General features: G+C 40.4%; 1 protein-coding gene across 2 annotated transcripts in view; it reads right to left on the minus strand.

The window, feature by feature from the left end:
• The window catches only part of MAP3K20 (mitogen-activated protein kinase kinase kinase 20), an 84,235-nt gene that overhangs the window by 9,265 nt on the left and 51,809 nt on the right, over window positions 1-23,161 (minus strand). Inside the window, exons 11-16 of one of the 2 annotated variants that reach the window (XM_015868486.2) lie at window positions 21,470-21,605; window positions 10,639-10,683; window positions 9,591-9,621; window positions 9,331-9,470; window positions 8,131-8,193; window positions 6,984-7,076 (exon numbers count right to left, since the gene is read on the minus strand). In XM_015868486.2, the coding sequence (XP_015723972.1) occupies window positions 6,984-7,076; window positions 8,131-8,193; window positions 9,331-9,470; window positions 9,591-9,621; window positions 10,639-10,683; window positions 21,470-21,605 (508 nt within the window). Of the gene's footprint in view, window positions 1-6,983; window positions 7,077-8,130; window positions 8,194-9,330; window positions 9,471-9,590; window positions 9,622-10,638; window positions 10,684-12,093; window positions 17,122-21,469; window positions 21,606-23,161 lie in introns of those variants that run through there. The other variant, XM_032445694.1, reaches the window with a different exon arrangement.

The following is a 23,161-nucleotide window of genomic DNA, read 5'->3' on the forward strand; positions in this document are numbered from 1 at the left end:
TTAATAGGATTTCCTAATTTTGTGCTACCTAAATTCTCTATTGCAGACCTAAGCTAAGATAGGAGACAAAGTGCTTAAGGACGAAACCACCTCAGCCAAGTAAAGACCAACATGTTGATAAAAATCATTAGCACCCAACTACTTTGGTGCATCTCCTGCCATGAACCTGGTGCCAAGCCAAGTGCCAAAGCTGCCTGCTGCCCTATGTCAGGGCTCCTGCACCTTCATGGCTCAGGGTTTTCAGCTCCTTACATACCACATCTGAAAAGAAAGAGTTTGTCTCAATTAACCCTGTAAATCAAACTCCCATATCTACAAGGCTGACAGACCCTGTCAGTATGGGGTCTGACATGCAGTGGGCACTTGCCAGCATGCAGCCCCTTGCCAGATCAGCCACACACAGAGGAGTGATCTGTGCAGGAACAAATCAGGCTGCCCCATGCAGCTGTGGATGCACAAGCCCTGCACAAACACCGCCTTCCCCTGCTACAAGCCACAGATTTAGAGGCAGAGACACACTTGCCCATCCTTAAAATCCAGCCCTGAAACCTTCCATCCTCCTCGGGGTCCTCTCCAGGCACACTGTGCAGAGACCAAAAGAGAAAATGACAGCACTGAATGTTTGCTCTCTGGTCAAAAGCCTGTGTCTTATTTGCAAAGGTTTTCATTTTGTGTTACGGTAAGGAGTCAGCAGAGTGCAGGGAAGAGAGAAATAAAAACAGACAGAGTAAGGAGAGGCTGGGAGAAAAACTGAAAAGACAGAAAAGAAAAAACAGACAGAAAAAGAATGGAAAGGAAGAAAAGGAAGGAAAAAGTAAGCAGCTCAGTGACTTTAGAATCAAGGTCCTCGGGAAATCTCTAAGAGGAGTAGCAGGTTGCTTTTCTTATAAGCTTGTAGCCATTCTGCTCTGCCACATGGTAAATAAAGCTAGGTTTGAAACCACAAAAAGGGAAATTTTTCCCTGTTTTCCAATTGATGTTTTGGTTCTTACTTTCAAAAGAATAAGAGAGAGATGTTCAACCACATAACCAAAAACGTGGCTAGAAAACCAAGAGCATGTAACTCAAATCTTTGATGAATTGGAGCCAGAAGATTTCCTGGACTGAGGCTACACTCAGTAACAGCCTTACTGAGGGAAATAATTTGGAAACGGTTCATTTGAAATGTCTTGTTGACAAATATATTTACGCAAGATGCTTCAAAGAGATTCCCCAAGACATCTTGCAATTCAAACATCAAACTATCTCTCAATATTTACCTGTTCAATTTTGATTTAAATAATTTCAGCCTTTTGTTAAAAAAATAAAAAAAAAAATCTGGCTTTGTAATGGAGAGGCACAACCAGTATAACTTTGGGTGGGAAACACTTCTGAATAATGTTTTGACAAAGCTACTAAATTGGCAGCCTTTGTAACTGATAGCAGAAGCAGAAAAGCAAATCACAAATGCATTTTGAGCCACTTCCCAGCTTCAAAACAGAAAATAAGAACACTCTGAAAATTAAGGCTCCTGCTTAGCGCAGCGATGATGCTCCTTTAACCCCATGTATACTAACATCTTTAGAAAGAAACAACAGAAAGGGAAATGAAAAAGCTCAGGTTTAAACAACAAACATGTCTCCTGCAACAACTGCTTCAAACTCTCACTGGGATGACACCTCCTTTCCCAAGGAGGCCCAAGTTCGGGATTCATTTCAAAATCAGCAGTTGCAATAAACTTATTTATTGCTTTTTTTTTTATGATTCAACAAAAAAAACAGGCACACGATTGTAGCAGGCAACTAACTGGGCATTAGAAGAAAAGTAAGATGTAACGTGAGATGAAACAAATATGAAAAAACGTCAGTCATGCTGGTACTAAAAGTAGTAGCGTGTTGGTGATTTAGGTCCCCAGAAGCTCCTTTACATTCTTAGCTATTATCTATCTCAGCTGCTGAAACCTGCTGTTTTAAAGGCATTAGAGTTGAACATCTAGTGACAGCACTTGGGTTATTTATCATTATGTATCACCCTGCTACACTATATTTTATTATTCTGGATTTAAAGGAAGATAACACAATTATGGTTAATTTGCTTCTCTTCTTTATATATATAGTGTCATGACCCACCACGGCTTTGTCCCATGAGATATTTTTAACCAAAAAGAAATCCACAAGAAACTCTCCCTAAAAATTCCATTAATAACCTCTTGTAGCGTGTATAGGTTGCAGGGTCTGGAACTAAGAATGTTTTAATCTCTTCAGCAAAACAATGTCTCATAATGATGTACAGGACTATTGCTGCACTGATGAAGAATCATACATAATTCAGCACCTTTCACTTGGCACCACTGTGATATCCTCATTAGCAGTGGCTCACAGTGGCTGTCAGATGGTGTCCATGCGAATGCAGGCATTATATTGTCTTTGAGATGTGCAGCTGCTTCCATGACACTGCCAGTATATAAAAACATGACGCCAGTTTGTTTTATTTAGTGCTAAACCTTCCAGTTTGTAAAAACAAGGCTGACACAGAGCCTGACATGAGGCAGTGAAAATAATTAGCTCTCATTTTCTCAGCCTCCTATTTCCTTCTCCCCGCTGTGTTCTCTTTCCACTAAACCACCACATGTCAGTCGAAATGGGAGGCAATTAGTGGGCTCATTTCAGTCCCCACAACTGTGCTGAAAAGAAAGTATTTATGATGGCACAATGAACAGCTGAAAGATTAAATAACATTTGCCTTTTGAAAAGAAAATGACTTCTAGCTAAATGGGCAATTTTTGATTATTCTCAAACAAGCTTAGAGTAGTTGGTTTTTAAAATACAAGAAAGGAAAATGAGTCATTTTTAGGTGAAAGAATCAAATAAAACTTGACACAGTAATGCAAATAACTGATGTTTTATTGCAAAATATGTAAATGTGTTATACCCTTAACAATGGCTCATGTCTCAGGTCAGGGCAGGCTGTTGCCAGCCGGGCTCCAGCAAGACAAGGTGGCTGTGCTGCTGGTTTCTTTCACTCTAGGAAGAGAAAAACATGGGTGGAGGGGAGGCCTTGTGGGAGAGACAGCCTTACAGTGCAAAGAAACAAAGCAAAAGATGTGTTGGTGTTACAGGCTCGGCCTCCCAGAAAGCCAGAGCCCTCATGCTCCTCTGCTAGGCACAGGCTGTGACAGACTGGGACCCAGCCTGGGCAGGTGCATGACCTTCTACTTCTCCAGTGGATGCAGGGAAAGCACAGGCCCTGCAGTGAGCACTACGCTGCGAGGGCACTTCAGAATGGAGCAGACACACACAACAGAATGGAGCAGAGCAGAGACAAGACATGGCTCAGGAAACCCTCTGGAAAGAACACACCTGCACTGCAGGTCTGGCACTGCCACCAACCCGCTGCCTTGGCAGACTGCAATGACAGCAGTTACTCTTGCTGGTTATATTTATATATGGCTGTGGCGTCAGTTAACATCTTAGGTATTGTTTTTTGCCTTTACAACGTATTTCCTCCTGTACCAACTACCTACCAGAGTCTGAGCAAATCAAACCTATCAGAATGCCACTCTGTTGCTCACATTAACTCAGCCTTTAGTATTGAAAGCATCATGCTTTGAGCTGAAATTAAAGAGAGAGCTTTGAATGAGGTTTTGAGGTAAGGCTGGATAACCCCATGCTAGAAAGCCAAGCTACTTGCAAATATCTTGCAAAGGAATGGTAGGATAAAGATAAAACTGAAAAACATATAAACTGGAATTTCTAATTTGCAACCTAGGCCATGTTTGTAATGTGCTGAGTACCTTAGCAAACTGAACATGTTATACCATAACTGTCTGAACTGGGAATTATTTTTAATAAAGCCAAGAAAGGTTTTATCAGAGTCAACATACTGGGAGGCTGGAGAGGAAGAACTAGTGGAAATGGTCTCAAGCCCTCATGAAACTGCAGCTCAGTTACAATGAGTGTTATAGCACTGTTTTGTCTGCTATTTCCACATTTCCCCAGCCAATGTTTCTCCACATGGAGAGCTGGTCACAATTTCTCTACAAAGTAGCATTCAATTTTGTACTACATATTTAAATAACAGCATTTAAATATATGCCAGTCTGGATATTTGAGGCTAGAAAATAGTTCACACAGATAGCAAATGGTTTTGACAAGGCTCTGCTCCTTACATTATCAAATGGAGTGATGGAGTGAGGGGGAAAAGGGGGAAAAAAATGGTGAGCCACCCTCAAGGCTTTGTGTTCGGATGTAGGTCAGACTGTGCCACAGTCGGCAAAAATGAAAACACTCAAAGGCATGGTGAAATCTGCCTTTCTGAGGACCAAAACTAAGGAATGCATCAACAGGAGACAAAAAAGACTGTGAACCATCCTTCTTAAGGGGTTGGATGATTCATCCGTGTGGAGCCAACACAGCTCAGACACCTTTCCCTGATTGGGAAATTTTAATGAGCCACCTAGGATGAGAAAATCATTGAAAATTCCCTCTGCAGTTCTGTGTATCAGCTCGAGCCACAATTGCCAGGGTTTGTTTTTGACCCTCTTTGGTATCCTGGAGTTAATTGGTGTCCCCCCACTTTTTTTAATTTGTGGAATAAAAATTCTTACAAAATGTCTAAAGCTATCACCTTTCAGCTCAGTGGGAATTGTGTACAGAAAGGTCATTAACAGGAAGTAAATGGAAGTAACCACATAACTTGAACTAAAAGAGTTGGAAAAGAAACCTCTAAAAACCAGGTTAGCTTTACAGCGCTCACTCCTGATGCATTCAGAGAGCACAAAGGTCACTGAGCTTTCATCACCTCTAAAGATGAAGCTAAAAAGGGAAGGAAACTGTAACAAAATGACTGCGTCTATCAGCTGGTGGAAACCAACATAATCTCACTAGAAGATGTGGTTTAAATTAGATAACAAATCTGAGGATAGTAAGGTCACGTACTGGGAAGTCAACATTTCATTTAGTATACAGACAAGACTGAACATCTGGTGTATAGATAAAGTTACCATCCTGAAGCACATCCTGCAGGACCCTTGTTAAAAATCACTGTGGCTGTGCTGCATCAGTGCTTTAGTTGGGATGGGGAGCACGCTCTTATCTCACCTGCCTCTATGCCAGGCTTTGGCAGAGTACCTCTGGCCACATGGGGTGGTTTGCTTCCAGGTGCCAATACCCCTACCCTAGCAGATGTGCTACAATCACTGGTAGGAGCGCAGCCCAGGGCAGAATCACTATATCTTCACTATAAAGATGGCAGAAGGCATGTTCTGAGTGCTTCTGCTGACTCAGTTTTACAGGAACAGGTGCCACTCTTACACAAAAATGGGACAGTAAAGGAAAACGAAACTCTTCAATCCTGGTTTCCCCAGTGTCTCCATTTCATAACAAACATGGGTGATGGCAGCAGCAGTTGCATTAAAGCAGCCTCTAGGGGAGCTAGAAGATTATATCCAGGGGTTTTCAAAGAAGCAAGCTAGCCAAATTTTGTGTGTTGTTAAGCACAAGAGCATGATTTGCTGGTGTTTATGCACAGCTCACTCAAACAACTTGCTCACAGCAGCTGTCCAGCTAACATATCTACTTGTCATCAGACTCAGCTGGCAAACTGAATTTCCCTGCAACTCTCAAGAGGTCTGTTCACTCCCGTGTCTGCCCACCTCCCTGTGCTATGGCTCACAGCCTGTACAGGAAAAACAAGTGAGACAAGAGGTATTGCATAGCCTTTTAGTTCCTTGTGGAGTTGCACATGGCAGGGAAAGATGTATGCCTACAAAAAAGCAGCTCGTAAGCTACCTGCATTCAAGAACACCGAGAAAGTCTAAGTAATTCACACAGCGATAAAGAAGATTTTCATAGGAAAAATGTGCTCAAGATAAAAGAAACAAACAAACAAAAAAGGAAATCTCCAGACAAAAAGCAAAATGCTTTTTTTCAAATTGATGAAATGATTTCAGTACGAGTCCAAGTTCCTACTAAGTACAAACCTAAATGCTTTCTCTGCAAGCGCCACTAAGTACTGAAATCAAGAGACTTCTGCAAACAATGTGCCCTGAAAGCAAAGCAGTCAGATAACACAAGATGAAAGTCAGCCACCCACAATTTTGGGGTGGACACACAATGCAGATCTGCCAAATACAAAAGGAAACAAATCCTGCTGTCGCAACCCCTGACTCCAACTCAGAAATGCTTTGCACACCATTTTCACATAGATAATTAATTCTAAAACCCTTGAACTCAAAGTCCGTGGCAGGCTGGATAAAGAAAATGAAAGGCATGGGATAATCCTTGCTCTCGAGAACAGACAACATGGTGGAAATGCTTTGCAGGAACATCTGGGGTTATCAACGCTCCCACTGCACTGGGTGTACCAAGAGGTACCTGAACCATCACGGAGCCAAGATTCGGTCAGGATGCAGCCCTCTGGCAGTCCTGTTACCACCCTGGCACAGAGGTCTCACTGTGGTGGGCTGCACTTCCCCACTGCACTGTGGAAGAATACAGCCTCACTGGGACCTGTCCTATCCTCCCCAGCCACACAGGCCACATGCCCGTCCATCTCTTCCTGGCTGCAGAGTCAGACACCACCTTTCTGCTGAGGCAGAACCAACGCATGTCCACAGATATCATTCATGCACGTGCTGCTGCCCAACTGTCTCTCACCATCAAACTCCTCTGTCTGAATAGGCTCTTCTGCATAAACGGCTTGTTAGTGCACACCCATTGGGATAAAGGGAACAAAGCGAAAGCCCAAATTACAGAAACGACAGTTAGAAAAATTGTTGGTGAGGAAACAAAAGCTTTCATTCAAAGCTTTCTGCAGCACTGTGCTCTCCCATGCCCACTCTCAGGCATGGCTGCCTATCACTGCTCAGCCCTACCTGCCACCTTGACATTAGCTCTGCTGTTTCCAGAACAAGCGGGTTCATTTTTTTTTTTGCATCCAGAAGCCACGGGACACTCTAGGTACTTAAAAAGATTGCCAAGCTATATCCAACACACCCAGATTACCTTTGGACCATTTCCCAGCTTTAAGTGATAGCCAAAAACGAGTTCAAGATTCACTACTTTCTCTACGTTTTCCCCAGCTTCTCCCACAGAGTCCTGCAAAAACAAAAACAAAAACAAAGGTGAGAGCTTGTACCAACTTCAGCCCTCTAGGAGGCAGAAGCAAGGCCTTTTCTTAGAACAAGGATTTGCCTTTCCTATGTCACGAGCCTGCTGCTCAGACTGTCACCCGCAGCAGAGGGCCATGGTTCTGCTGGGGGATGCTGGCTGGTTCCTGCTCCACAGTTTTATGATACTGCAGCAGCCACCAGCACTGCAATCACAGCACATTTTCAGTTTTCATTTTCCCCTTCGGGATTTCCTCCAGATCCTTCATCATCTTTGCTGCCCTATGTTGCCCTCTGTTTGCTGCCCTCTGCTGCCCTAGGAGATCCCTGTCCTTTTTGAACTGGATCCTAGAACTGGACATTGTATTCCAGTTGTGGCCTCACCAGGACAGAGTAGAGTGGAAGATCACCTCCCTCAGCCTGCTGGCCATGCTCATTTTAATACAACCCAGGATACCACTGGCCTTCTTGACCACAAGGACACATTGCTGGCTCATGGCCAACCTGTTGTTCACCAGGACCCCCCAGATCCTTTTCTGCAGAGCTCCTCTCCAGCAGGACAGCCCCTAACCTGTACTGATGCATACAGTTATTTCTCTACACTCTACACTTTCTTTTGTTGAACCTCATCAGGTTCCTTTCTGCCCAACTCTCCAGTCTGTCCAGCTCCTACTGAATGGGATTACAGTCTCCTGCCACGTCAGGTACTCCTCCCAGCTCTGGATCATCGGCAAAGTTGCTGAGGGTGGACTCTATCCCATCATGCAGGTCTTCAATGAAGATGCTGAACAAGATCAGACCCAGCACTAGTTTCATGACAACATCTGGGATCCTCATTGAAAACAACATCTATTATCAAACCACTTGTTATCATGCAAACCATTGCTGCTGGTGACCCTCCACATTTGTCAAAAGCAGTGGCGGAGCTGCTGTGTGAGTGGGCTGCCTCACCCTCCTGCCAATGACAGAAAGCTGAGACACGAGAGCAGTGAAGTATTTATACCAACATGAGAAGCCCTTCTTATATAAACAATGAGACTTACCTTAATTAATGGTGGAAAATGAAACAGATTTAGGTAGTCATGGGTTAACTTCTCAATAGCAGTCTGTAAAACAAAAACAATCAACAAAATCAAATGAGCGTTATTCAGCATCAAATACCACAAATACCAGCATGAAAAGCAAAGCAGTTCAGCCTGTGCTGTGCTTTTCATTGCAGCTACATCAGGGCATGTGACTGCAGTTTAAAATACAGCTCTGCTCTGGAAACTGTCTCGGTAGATCAACCGCATTTCGCATTCAGAATCTGAACTGCTTAATCAGAAAAAAAGGAATGTTTGGGGGCTGTCTGGGTTGTTTTTATTTATGCTCAATCAACCCAGGAAGCTGAAATCTTTCATTTTGGGCATTATTGACTTTATTAAGTTTCAATAATTTTCCCTGTAGGAAATGTAAATTAAAGATATCAGTAATGGTGCGTGCTATGGAAAAATGGCTGATGAGCAAAGAGGAATAAATCTCTGCGACTTGCAGAGATGAGGCTAAATTTGCAGTACTAGCAATTAGGATAAAAGTATCTCTTTACCAGCAAATTGTGGTATAAAGTCACCAAGACCCAACAGAATCCCAGATGCTGCTTTTAGTGAGATTGTTTTCCAAAGCTCACAGCCAGGAAATGTAACTATCTCCTGTGGCTACGTTATTAATACCATTATTGCTGTTGTGATCATGTTTTCCAGGCCATAATATTCTGAATTCATAACAAATATTATATATTCAGAAGCCCATGAAACAAAGCATTACAATCAAAGCAACCTGGCCATCAATCAGCTTAATAAGTTGGGAGGTTCCAACTAACTTCCTCCATACCTGATCCTCTCTTAGCTTAAGAGAAACTTTATGGGACAGCACTCTGAAGGTAACCAAAGCTTTCTGCTAGGCAAATGGCTCTGCCCTGTTAGACAAATCTCCAGCGGTACTGTTGGTCCTGCCCCCAACAAAACCAATAAATAAGGAGGAGAATGAAGTTCGTGGCACATGTCACACCTCACAGTACGCTCAGGGTTCTTTGGGATTCAGAGCCATATGAACCTGTAACTCTGATTCTTTTTATACCAAACAAGCTTTCTATTTAGCTTCACAACTTAAAGAAAAAAATACTTAATACTATTATAAAACTGTAAAATTTCTCTCAATACCTACACTATAATCTAATCCGATGTTCAACATATACTACTAGATACCTTTAAGTGGATGATGTGTCCTCTGGAAACGATTCCCATGTCCTTTAAATCTTCTTCTTCTAGAAGAAGCAATCGCTTTCCAGTGATATGATGTTCCTTAAACAAGCTAGCATATGCACTCATTTCACCAGAAGCATCGCCTTAAGGTAAGAGAGGTTATTCAGAAATCCATAAGGCTTTTTGATGAGGGAAGAAAAAGACAGACAAATGTACTTGTATTCATTAACGTGAACATGAAGGTACATATGAACAGCTTTTACCTTTTCTAGTAAGTTGTTGCATCCAGAAAAACTGCAAAAAAGAAAGAAGAAAAAAAGGAATCAATCTTGGAAGTTTGTGTTAGCAAAATTTTATATTACACTTACTTGGAGCTCACAAATATAATAATAATATAAAATGCAATAATTAGAAAATATAATAATTAGAAAATATAATAATTAGAAAATTAATTTTAAAATTATTTATAAGCTTCCATTAAAGGACTCAAGATTCTCCAATGTCAGTGATTACTTTCATTTATCTTTTTTAAACCTCCTTCTACTTTGCAGGTCCATTCCTTAGCTTATCATTATGAAGAACAATCAAAATGACTGAGGCAAACAGTATAGCAACCTGCCACATGATAAAAGGGCTTTAGTTAAGCCCTCAGAAGCAGCCAGAGCTATCCTGGCTTTTGCACTGTCTTTACAGGGAGTCCTTCAATAAGCCTTAGCTAAACAATCCCATGCTGCACCATACACAAGGAGAGCACTAAATGGGACATGAAAATCACTGAAACACAGTGACATGCTAAAGATGAATAACTGGTATTACTAGCTTAGCATTTTAATTGAATAGGAGCACAAAAAGAAGGCTTCAATGCCTTTTTTTTTTTTTTTAATATGAGATAGCCCACACTCCTTAATAAACCCTTAACTTTCAGTTAATTTCCATTCCAGTAGCATACAGCAAGGTAAAACCTTCAAACCCATTTTAAACTCTCCAGGAAAAGCCTTGCTTAGACAGGTCTTGTAGAACTTCCACATTTCCTCAGTGATTGCTGAGGAATGCAGTCCTGGCTGCTGAAAATTCACAGAACAATTTTTTTCCTGGCTATCAAAGAATGTATCTGTTTCATCAGGGTCACATAAATTCTTAATTTACATATGGTCACTTTAAAAGCCTTTCTGGGACACAAGTTCCACCAAGGAAATAGCAGTAAAATCTCACTGAGGTGTTCTGATCCAGCTCATATTCCCTTCATACCCACCGCAATTGGCAGAGAGCTCCAGCAGCACAACGCTGGCCACGTTAACACAAGATACTCACCACGTCTTCTTCAGTCCATGCACAAATATCAAAGGAGGGCAGCAACTGTGTGAGAGATACGAATTGAAAAGAAAACCATCTGACTGTTGTTCCCCCCTCCACCCAAAACTCACTCTGGTTGCCAGTTTTATTTGGTTCTTTTCCTCCAGTGAAGGGGAGGACTTTAACCTGCAATTCCCATACGGAGCACCAGAGAGTACTTTCCAGACCAACAGAACAACCCTTTGATTCCAGCCCATTGTGGGCCTACTCCAGCTATCTTGCTTCTTGTTTGACACTATGAAAAGGTTTTTGCTTTTGTTACAGATTTGATACCACCTGATTTCTGCAGGAAAAACAATGCTGTGATTATGACACCCTCCAAAACGATGAGCAATTTCTGAAGAAGAAAGTAAAACTGCCACTAGACAGCAGTGAAAACAGGATTTGGAGTCAGGCTGCTGTGGCCAGTCTTCCTGTTGGGACAATTCTCTGGTTTCTGCCAACGTTCCACAACTGCTTGCCTGAGACTCCATGAGCACAGCACTTCCCACCCCCTCTGTCGTTGCAGCCCATGTGTGGCATGCTTTGTTGTAGCTCTTGAAACCATGAAGGATAGATGTGAAATTCTGGGATGATTTCAAAAAAGCTGACACAGTAGAAAACCTCACTGCAATACTGACTGCTGTTTTAGTCACACAAGCATATGCTTCACAGGCTTCACCTTATTTGCGTTCCCATCCAGAAAAAGAGTTCATATGAATTTGTATGTACACATTTGGGCAGTCAGAATCTCCTGAAGGCTCAATGCCTTCTGTGCCTGCTGGGCACAAAACATCTGTGAGACCTGAAAGCACCCCTGTGAGAAGGACCTGGTTGGCCTCTTGCCCACTGCAACCCCAAAATGGACAGAGCCAAAGGCATCATAGTGAAGAGTCACATGGGAAAATGTGCTTGCTAAATAAAGTCCTGACTTTTTGACTGAAAACATGGTGTTGTAAAGACAATCTTCTAAATATACCTACTGCTAGTCAGTCTTATCTTGTGCTAACAGTTACCTGCTGCCCGGGCAGTAGTGCTGAGGCAACAACTGAGTTGAAGGAAGGACAAGCGGCCATCACAGAGACCCTTGTGAAGGCAGCAGGCCATGCCTTTTGTGGGTACTTATTGTCAGAAGGGCTGGTGCTGTGTGAGGAGCCTGTAGAATAATTTGTACGATTCAACTGCGTACTGCAGAAGTCCAACCTTGCATTTTTGATTGTATAATAGATGTTTTCAGGCTTTCCCACATTTAAATATAACCAGAGACAGAGTATATTCCATATTCTTTCAAAATTATAAAAAAGGGAAAGAAAAGATTGGCAAAGTAAAGTAGAAATGTTACACAGCGAGTAACATAAAAATGACTTGAACCACCAGACAATAAGGAACCTCTTCAAACATCAGCATTTTACACAGGGACACAGATGCAGAAAATTTACTGTCAAAATGTTTATTGCAAAATAGAGTTTGGAACAAAGAGAAGCAAAGGAAAAAGTTCACATCAAAAGAAAGTTTATGACACCAATTGAGGAAATTGAATACATTGCATGGTTTCTCTTTGGTTGTTTGCTATGTCTTTACACTGGAAAAATCAAATCCACAGTGTGAATAAAACAAGACATCATATGTCAAGTGCAATAAAGAGAGTAACTGACGCTGCAAGGTTTTACCACACAGAAGTGTAACATTGCATGTTCCATACAAATTATATATTCAGTTTACAGCACAAGAGTTTCAGCACAGGCACTGCAGTGCTCACCACATTCTCAGAAGGGAAAATGATTGTTTTTTTTTTTTAACAATGGAAGTATTTTCTATTCAAATTTCATCTGTTCACACCTGGAGTGTAAGTGGCATCGATTTCTATAATTCAGTACAAAACTTTTTCAGTAGTGCAAAAGCAAGAAATGCAGTGGACTATATCTGACTTTCAAAGGCATATGGATATTTGGCACACGATACAAAATGTTTAAAGAAGGTTGTAGGTTCTACATTTTCAAAATTAAATCTTCACACATCAGAAACCTCTGTGCAGGTTTTACAGTGTACACCAAGCCAAAGTCTGGGGAAAAGGGGAAACAATACTCCACCAGATTCCTACCAGTGCATTTTAAGGGCTGTGAAAATTACTAAACAAACTTATCTTTTTACCTGAAGATTCTACGTAGGACTGTAGTCATAACCTCTGTCAAGTTAGAAGTCCTATTAAAAACCTGTAAAAGCTGCCTGATTACAGAAAAAGGAACTACAGTACTAAAGACACAGTGACTCTGCTGGATACTGAATAGCTGTATGCACACTACAGATTTACTACTACTGCTGAGAGCAAAATAACTTGTTATTGCAACAAATATTTAATTCTTAATAACTGTTTAACATCTAAAAGGCATCAACATCTAACAGAACTGCTCAAACAATAAAGAAATGACAAGTCAAACACAAATGTGAGACAAGGAGCTACTCCAGACCTCACCTCCCCAAAGCCCTTCACAGCTAGAGGGGACAAACTCCAGGCCAGGCCTCCAGCCAGCTGGGGATGCACCACACCTACACGCTGTACCTCCAAGGAATTAGTGGAGTCACAAAACTGGTCAGGTCAGATTAAGTCACAAAAATGACCAGATCAAGAGTTTTATGCCATTAATTCCTCCCCTGTTCTTTCCCCCAACTCTGAAGGAAAAGAAACAGAGTTGCGAGTTAGGACATCCTGTCTTGGTCCCAGCTCACTCTGTATATTTAAGTGAGCCAAAAGACGATCCTCACCATTCTTCTCTTGAGCCACTATAGTAAATGTTGGCAGAACAACAGCCTTGTGAAAATGAGAAGCTGAGGCCCAGTTCTTGCATTTCCCCTCTGTCAAGTACAGCAACACTACTCTGCTGCAGATACCTGCAGAACTTTAGGGAAGGCAGAGAAATCTGTGACCTCAAAAGGCCCAACAGAAATGAGTAAGCTTAGAGGTGTATGAAGCACGGGAAGGCTTTCAGTAGTTTTGCTCACAGCCCAGAGTAGCCAGAGAAACACTTCTGGGGCTTGGTTAATGCATTCCTAAGCTGGCACAGCAAGTGGCTGTGTTGCTGACACGGGTAGAAAACAGGCCAGATTGCACAGCAGAGCAAAATCAGGTCTGAAAGATGAAAATACTATGATCTCCTCCAAACGACACACCTGCCCAGCAGAGATGATTCCAAAACTTTTATCTAGCTAGGAGTTTGTCAGAGGCAGAAACAACACAGCTGATTCTCACATACAATTTTTGGCTTGTAAACTGCAGACATCTGTTATGAAAGCCATCACAGAAAGCAAAAATTCAATCAATATCATTTTTTTCTTATAAGCACAGCCAATATCCTAAGTATAACACTGCGATGATAGGACTGCACCAACAGACCCTATCATATGTTATCTGTCGTATCTTAACTTTCTTAGAAGTTCAGAGATCTTTGCTACTTTAAGCACAAAACAAGTTGTTTTAAGAGAGTCTAATTTTATCCTTAATACAGCTTAACTTGCTTTTAGAAGCAAAGTGTGGAGAAAGTAAAGAATAAAACCTTTTTTCTTTTTCCCCCCATAAAAGAACTGTAACTAAATAAATAGCTGAAACTCCTACGGGCATGTTACCAAATTCTGATACCATTCTGCTGAAATAAGAGACACACATGGGTAGTAGGAATAAAAATTTGGAAAGAGACCCAAATTTGGGGATTTTGTAACTAAGAATTCCTGTAGTGTACTGCTCAAGGACTATTTTTAATTCTGTAAACGCTAAGGAGTGAACATAAAAATTCAATTAAAACTTACACAAATATAAATATGCATAAAGTGCTCTGAGAGTGTCAGATCCTAAAGAAAGTGCAAAACAGCGCTAGGGACAAGTAGATATTTTTTGAACGCTAATTGTACTGAACCAAATTTTGTTTTCAGTTAAAGCTGTACAACACTACACTGCATATGTGGTACAATAGTCTATGCACAACAACACACATCTTAAGTGCACGTATCAGATCAAATTTTCCTGTGTGCAATGTGGAAGTTAAAAAAATAATATAACTGCAATGGGTGTTAGCAGACATAAACTTATAGAAAGAGTGCAAATCTGCCCTGGAAATAGCCTATTTGTTCTTATTTCCAGTTTATCCTTTGGCTTTCGGTATCTCTTCTCTCTAAAGTCAGATGGTCCTAATTTGCCATCCCTACCTGTGACTAAGGAGCATGTTGCTCCCAGAATGTAGAGTAAGCTCATCACATCATTTATATTACAGTTTGGACATGAAAAAATCTCCTGATGCACAAGGATCAACTTCAAGCCAACGGACCTGCAACTGTTAGGAAGAAGGGGAATGAGGAATGATATCCTACTTGAAAGGAAGCATTTTGGAGGGCTATCCTGGTGAACACTGAGTGGCGCACACTAGCTCTGGCCGAAGCACTCACTGCCTCGCTGTTTCAGAATAAAACAATTCTGTCTCACATCGCAAAGAGGTGCCCACTCATCACTCTGGGAAAACTCCTTCAAAGAACTTTCTCTTTTGTTGTCTGGACATGTAATGATTTCAGGCCTGCTGTTATCTAATGTATCCATTTTTCTCTAAGCTATCTACAAAAATACTCACCATAATACATAGGTTAGAGCTGTGTAACAGACAAGCCTATAATTAAAGAAGCCACTCAAAAACAGAAGTTTTCATTAAAGAAACCCCCTCCAGTAACAGAGAATGGAATTTTGACAACTTATTCCCACTGTAGCTGAACTAAACAGTAACATTTCTCTTTTGAAATGCTGTCCTTCTTCCTTGGGCAAATATTTTATATCGGCTTCCTTTCTAACCTGCATTTGTGCTTGCGCCAGTTTCCCTCCCTCCTCCTGCATTACTGCTAAAGGGGTCATCAGGAGAAACATAGTCACTGCTCTCAACACAAGTGCCTGGCAGGCAATTATTGCAGCAGATTGTTACATGCTGAGTTTTATGGTAAGTCGTAACAGTAGTGGCAATGCTTTAGAAGTGATTTAGTTGCAAAAACAAAACAAAACAAACAAACAAGAAAAAAACCCAGATACTCAGGGACTTGTAAATATTCCTCATATTACTGCCACCACTGAGAATTTCACATGAGCCACAGAAGTAGGGTCCAACCTGAAATGTCACCATGACTTCTCCTTGTCCTTTTGTAAGGACAGCGCATGTGCCTTAAGAGATGCAACAGAATCAAAATTTGCTAACACCCATTTTTACTCTCAGGTACCAGAGTAAGTCCATCAAAGTTAATGAGGCTTCCTGGATTTACATCAACATAACTGAAAATTAGCTTCTAGATCACAATATCTGATAATAGATGCAGAAGTCTGATTGCAATTCGCTTTGCTAGAGTGAATTATATACACATGCACACACACGCAAGGGGAAAAGCATTTATACAAATCATCTACTAATAGGGATTATCTGGATTCTGCTGCTATTCAGTTTTTAAACTGTATATTTAGCTTACCCTTTTATTTCTCTCAGCTAAGCTTCTCTTTTCCTAGAAACGTATTTGTGTCTTCCCATAACCTCACCTTGAAAAAGCTTTAAATTAGAAACACAGCAAACCCCTTCACTGCAACAGTAAGAAAAATCGAATTGCGGAGAACAGCAAATCTGAAAGCACAAGTATATTAATATGATTGACAATTAAAGGGGTAAAGATAGTGACCAAAAAAAAAAAAAAAAACCAAAAAAATCCACAGAAAAATTTGCAGTACATTAATTGCATTAAAGACATTGAAGTTTCCCCCAATGTTTTCAGTTCTCAAGTTTATCAAGCCATAGTTTCTATAATCAGGCATAAAGAATTACAGACATAATCATAGTTCTTAATAGTAATCTCAATTACTTTGGAAGTTTAGTACCAAATTTAATCAAAACAGAAATAAGTCAACATAATCTAAACAAGAACAATGTCTTTCTACACACAAACATGCTCTGCCTGGAAAGCGTCTCACTTTTTTTTCTCTTTTACAGGATTTGAACAGACCAAACTGACAGGATTCTTGTTCTTAAACTTTATTGTTTTGGTTTGCTAAAATCGATTTCAGATTTAATTCTGTAACTGATTTCATTCGCTGCTATCATCTGTGTCATCAAAATCATCATCATCATCATCGTCATCTGACCAGTCGAATTCACTGAAACCCAAAGCCATGTTGATTTTCTTTCCTTTTCTCATAGAGGTGGTTTTAGAAGAATTCTTTTTGGCTTGCATGTTTATCTGCATTCCAGAACGCAGGACAGATCCTGCTTGGTTCAGAGAGAAGATATCCCCAAAGCCCGTCATCATCAAGGCCTTCAGACTTTGGTTCATGCCAGCTACCTCCCCGTTACTTGTTGCTGTGATCTGACATGACATCTCTGCACTCTTTGACTCCTCTGTTTTAGATTCAAAGTAAGACTCCTCAGACATTCTTGCAGCAAGAGGTAAGAGAAACTATTTGAAGGAGGAAAGGACAGAGCAAAAGTGAAAGTTAGAACCAATTTAAAAATCAAGGAAAAAGACACCACCAGATTAGTTGGCAATAAACAGAAAGCATAATGATTAGTGAATCTAAACACGGAGATCAAGAATTCATTACAACAGCTTAATTCTGTGCTCATTGTTCTCAAAAGGAAGTGCATAATCACGGAATCATATGGCAAGAACCACAGGTAGCAGAGCTTTCATGATAAAAGGAGGTTCAGGCTCTTCAATCCTTCATTTTGTACAGCATAAAACAGATTATGATGCTTTCTAGCCAGGTTGACTGGCTCCTGGGTCACAACATAAGTCTGGGTGAGTTGCTTAACTGAACCTTTCAGGACTGAAGAATGAATCACATTACATTAGAGAATCCAAACATGCTACTGAAGTTTGGTGCAGAAGAAGCAGCCCTCTAAATATTAGAAATAACAGCAGCAGTATTATTTGTGCAAAGACTTTTTGAGCATATACTCAACAGAAGAAAGGGTCACACTGCTATAGCCACAGTCAGAAAGAAGCCTCTCACTAATTCAAAGGAGACAGGAACCACCCTGAGCCTGTGCCAGCACATTGCTTCTGGAAGCTGTTCTGGGGAGAAGAAAGAATGGGAAAAGGGGGCTGCTTGGCCAGATTCTTCAGGTTGGTTGGCTTTTTTTTTCTTTTATCTTTCCTATGGTATAAAATTCTAGATATCTACCATTTGGTTGTATGTGATATTAAATCTCTACTGATTCAATCTTCATCTACAGAAAAGTGTGTTTTCCTGTGTCAGTCTGCAATTACAGTGTTTTACAAATTGAAACCATTTCCAGCTAAATAACAATGCCTCCCTAGAATGCTGCAGCAAGTAACTTCAGTGACATGCCTGCCTATTCTTCACAGGGAGCAAAACCTCAGGTGTATGGACCTAAACTCAGCTACCAACTAAAGCAGAAGCAAAGGAGCTGCATGTGAACAACTGAAATGGTCGGTCTTTTTAAAGTTGCCCCCAAAACAACCTGCCACAAAGCCATGTTTTTCTACATCTTTCTTAACTTAATCACAAAACTGACTGAAGTATTGACAACAGTTAATCACAACAGGTTATGAGAGGATTATGGTGGTGCCATGGCCTGCCACATGGGAGGCCTTATGGCCAGGCTGCTCAAAGAACACCAATTTCTTTTCTAAACCACTTTCATTAACTAACTGTCAGTGATTAAAAAGGAGAATATCTGCCTTTTGTTTCTCTCAGGTTTTTCCTACTTACATAGGCTTTCCATTTGCATTGTGGTGACAAAAGTCAGTGGTCATTGTTTACAAAATGAAAGTAAAATTAACAAGTTGGAGAGATGGGGAGCTCTTAATACTCCTCTTGTGTCCTATGGCTGTCTACATGATCCCCAGATAAGCCTACATAGACCTGGTTGTACAGGAAAAGATTATCATCAGAACGCTGCTTAAATCAAGAACACCAATAGCTCCTAGGGAATGAGAAAACAATCAGCTCCTACTAATATAGAGAAAAAAACGAGAAATAGCCACTGCAGCAAGATGCTCAGCACACTGAGTTAGTGTCAGATAATTCTTTAATCAGCTATCAGAGTTTTAATCACTTAAGAACCACAGAAATGCATCCCCTGAAGTATGGGAAGAACTCTACGAAAAATCAACAAAGCTGCTAAAGAGCTTTCCTCTAAAACATATTCATGTGTCACTGCAATGTTTGGCAATAGGTTAAGTTGCTAGTAGTCCACAGCTGTGGTACATTTTGTGGGTTATAAAAACCTAACTTTCTCCACATTTTACCACCTCTTGTTATTTTCACAGAATCACAGGGGTTGGAAGGGACCTCCAGAGATCACTGAGTCCAACCCCCCCATTTTGAGAGCTTAGGTATTCTCTGTGACAAGGCCTGTATTTGTTGTCACATTACATGTGGTGACCATCATCAAGGCCTTTTATAGACTGCTGGGATCCTCCATCTCCATACAAATCACTGTTCTTAAACAATGACCTGCAGGAGCATGGCACCACAGTTGAATCGTCAGACTTCCTGTCTTGCTTGCTGTCCTCCTCTATCTGAGATCCACCTTAGCTACACGCACCTCACTTGTTGAGCCAGGTCGTCTTTCACAAAAAGCCTCCCATTTCACTACAGCTGTGGACACATTCTATTCCTGCAAAAGGCTCTATATTCCCTTGTGCAAGACATTCTGCACAAAGAAAATTTGCTGGGATAAGACTTGGAGACTTCTGCTATGTAAGTCACAGCAGAAACAGTTAAAATAAGCCCAGGGAGAAACACTACCTTCACAGAGGTGTTTGTAAGGCTTGGCCTCATCTTTCTCTCATGCTGTTGTGCACAAAGACACATTTTATTCTTTAGAATAGGTGCTGCCTCCTGCTACTCAGAGCTACCTACCACGTGGGATTCCAGGATGAAGCTTCTACCAACTCTGTGGCAGAGTCAGCTTCCCTGTTTCCCTTTAACTTGGTTTGAGTTTCTCTTCCCGCACACCACTTTAAAAGCGTCTGTTGGCCTCCAGTCTTTACTACAGAGCAAAATGAAGAAGTGACTGCAGAGTGCACAGCAGGGACAACAGTACCATCTGAGACACAACAGGGCCTAGAGCCGGCTAAAAACCAAGCATAAGCCTAGTGGACACTTTAAGCCGTGTTATTAGCTTCAGGTTGCATGTCTTCACAACTGTTCTTTACAGCCAAGGTAGCTTAAATCAAGCAGCGCACCTCTCTGCTGCAATCATAAGGTTTGGCATTGCTAAGCAGACATACCCTGAACTGAGAGACGGAGGGAGACACCTGACTCCAAGGATTACAACTTGCAGAGAGAATGCCCAGGGATGTTTTCCAAATGATATATAGCTATGAATTTAAGAGAGAGTTGAAATTCTACAAGGCACTGGCTACAAACACATTTGCTATGAAGAAACTGATCCTGCTAGAACAAGTCAATTTTTGCCAATATGTAATTTTTTTTTTTCCCAAGAAAAAGACTTTTTTCCTTTTTCTATTTTAAAGCTATTCCATGCAACAGTTCATTAGAGACCTATGGGAAAAAATATCTATTTTTCTGTTAGAATAAATTGCACTTAAATGCAATAGGAGAGTTGAGTTAATATTATGCAGAAAGATAGTTCATGCTCAGCACAACAGGCCATAGCACAATGCTTTATTCTTTCAGCAAGGCCAGCTACAAGTGAAAAGTAGTAGTCATAAGCAGGTACACCACAAAAAACCCTAGGGCCTTGCTTGCAAAAAGATTTGCTCATTAAAGCTGTGTCTCAGGCTGTGAGCAAGACAGACAACAGTCCACATCTCAGTTACTAGAAGTTCGCAAGCATTGAAGCAGACACAGGGATATCTACTAAAAACACATACTATCTACACATATGAAAACATTCATTCTTCATTGTTTCTTTACATGGTCACAGCAGGAACATGAATGTAACTTCATTCAAATAACAGGAATAAGCTCTGCCTTAAACACAAGTTGTATGTAAATGGCTCCGATCAGAATCAATGATATAAGCAAGATAAAATTGGGTTTAAGTATATAAGGTACTATTGCAAACTCAATTCCATACTTATTTTGGCTAGCACTTTAAAAACAAGTGGGTTGATAGCAGTATTTTTCTTAACAATTCCATCATAATATGCTTTTATTCAGGCACTAACCCTGTAGTCTTCCTTCTGCCAATAAGTCACTGAGGATATCATGTTTCATTAAGAAATTCAAGATGATACAAAGGAATTTCTTTTGTTCAATTTATTAATACAAACGTGGAGGTCCCAACAGCTAACAACCAGCTGGTCTGAGCGTGTTAACGCAAACTATGTACAAAGTCTCAAATTAGCAGCTGTAATTTTGACCTCCTTTCATGTTACGGAAATTTGTTTCTTCTCATAGTAAAAGAATATTTTTAAAAATACATAGGTTTCTCAGGCTTTCTTTTGAATAAACAAATTAATCTTTTAAGACCAAATGCTGTGTCCATTTAAAGTCAACAACTTTCTAGTTGAAAACGACTTTACTGAACGCAATCAAATTTTAAAGCTGAGAACTGTAATTAAATCAATGGGAAACTACTCAAGAGCCCATGGCACAAAATGAACTGTGGGCAGTATCTGATATCCAATGTATTACATGATTTTTTAAAAAAATAATACAGTTATTTGCAACGACATTACAAAATAGGCCCAAAACAAGACATAGAAAACTGGAGCACTGGTCCCTTGGTGTATCCCTAGACTTACATAGGCAAAACACCAAATGCTTTCTGAAGTAAAATGAAAGGATAAATTATTGTCTACTTACAGGAGTATTGGACTGTTCAGTTAACTTCTGCTCCCACATCTTCAAACGTCGCTCCCGTTCCTTTAGTTCCTGCTCTTTAAAGCTCAGATCACGCTCCAGTTTCTTTAGTCTCTCTAAGGTTGCCTCAATTTCACATCTGCACGGAGACAATTTGTTACGTCTTGTCTTTTCTCGACAGATATAAATTGTTCATAATTCCCACATGAATGTTAATTAAATGTGAAAGGCAGAAAAGTACAATACTAACTCAAGCAGTTCATTTAATTACCAAATGCAAAGCCTTTCAGAGCTTTAAGAACAACTGATAATGTTTATACACTTCAGAATAACCATAATACCTCCAAATGAAGAAAAACAAAATTTTAAAAAGAGTAGGAATGCCATGTTATAATAAAATTCTAAAAAATAAATGCTATTTTTTCCACCTGAACATCAGGAAATATATTATCCATAAAGTAACTATATTAAGTAAAGATACTGGGATGATCATCAGCAATGCAACATGAGTAGTCTGGAGAACCCCATTTGCCTAGTTTTATAACATGACCACAAATTTTACTTGACCTTGTGTTTATCATACAGAGACTCAATATTTCAGTATTTTTGCTGCTAACCTTCCAGTTTCTTTAGGTCAAGATAAGGGCATGTACATACAAGCAAGAACATAAAACATAAGATCCAGCCCCCCAAATGGTTACCAGCTTCTCAAATTAGTAATAGTTAATTAGAGGATTTGGTTTACTTTTTTTTTCCTGCTTTTCACCACAGAAGCAAAGGTGAGAGAAACAAGAAAGACAGGAAGCAAATGCTGTATTCTAAGGAGTTTAGATACTGTCTCTGTTGGGTTGCATTGCTCATAAGATCACAAAAGAAAAAATTTCCATTTGTTATCAAATGCTTCATTTGTATGGAAGCTATTTAGCAAACAGTTACTTCAGTTACTTCCCATTCACACTGTGAGAGCAGTCCGTCACAGTGTTCTGGTTTTGCTCCTAAAAAAGAGAGCAAGCTCCTAATGAGACAGACCCTGAAGAGAGCTCTTAAGATAGCTAGGAACACTTGGCAATGCCAAACACCTGCGCTCAAACTTTTACAATATTTTCTTCCATAAACATACTGCAGAAAATCTGTTCCTTCTGATGTTTACAAAAAGAAAATAAAAGGTCTAGCACAACGGTAGCTGTCATTTCCGCTTGGTAAAAAATAGAGTGCTTTTTTTCCCTATCCTAATATACAGAGTAATTGAGCTTTTCTCCACTATCAAACTAAAGGATTTCAGCCCCTTAATGTGAGGAAGTTCATACCCAAAGAGACTACTTAAGTAAACGAGAGAATTTAGATATCCTAAATTTTGTATAAGCTCTATTTTATTAAGAAATCTCTGTCAGAGAGTAATGCTCATAGAAGTCCAGTGAAAAGACGCAGAGTGTGAATAAGTAGCAAACCACTGCAAACTCTACCACCACGCTTAATTCCACTGCAAAAATCAGCCGCCTGGGGCAAGGGCATTTATCCCACTTAAACCATGCTGAGTGAGCTGCTCTGTGTGGTGGTCAGAACAAACGTCCCTCACAATTATTATGCTTCAGATTTCCAGAAAAATTCTCTCTCTTTTTTAGGCATGTAAAGGTCAGGGCTGATCTCTGCGATGGGTGGAAAGTCGCCATATATCCTAATAAATGGCAAATTCAA

This window comes from Coturnix japonica, chromosome 7 (genome assembly GCF_001577835.2).
Source record: "Coturnix japonica isolate 7356 chromosome 7, Coturnix japonica 2.1, whole genome shotgun sequence".
In the NCBI taxonomy this organism is placed as follows: Eukaryota; Metazoa; Chordata; class Aves; order Galliformes; family Phasianidae; genus Coturnix; species Coturnix japonica.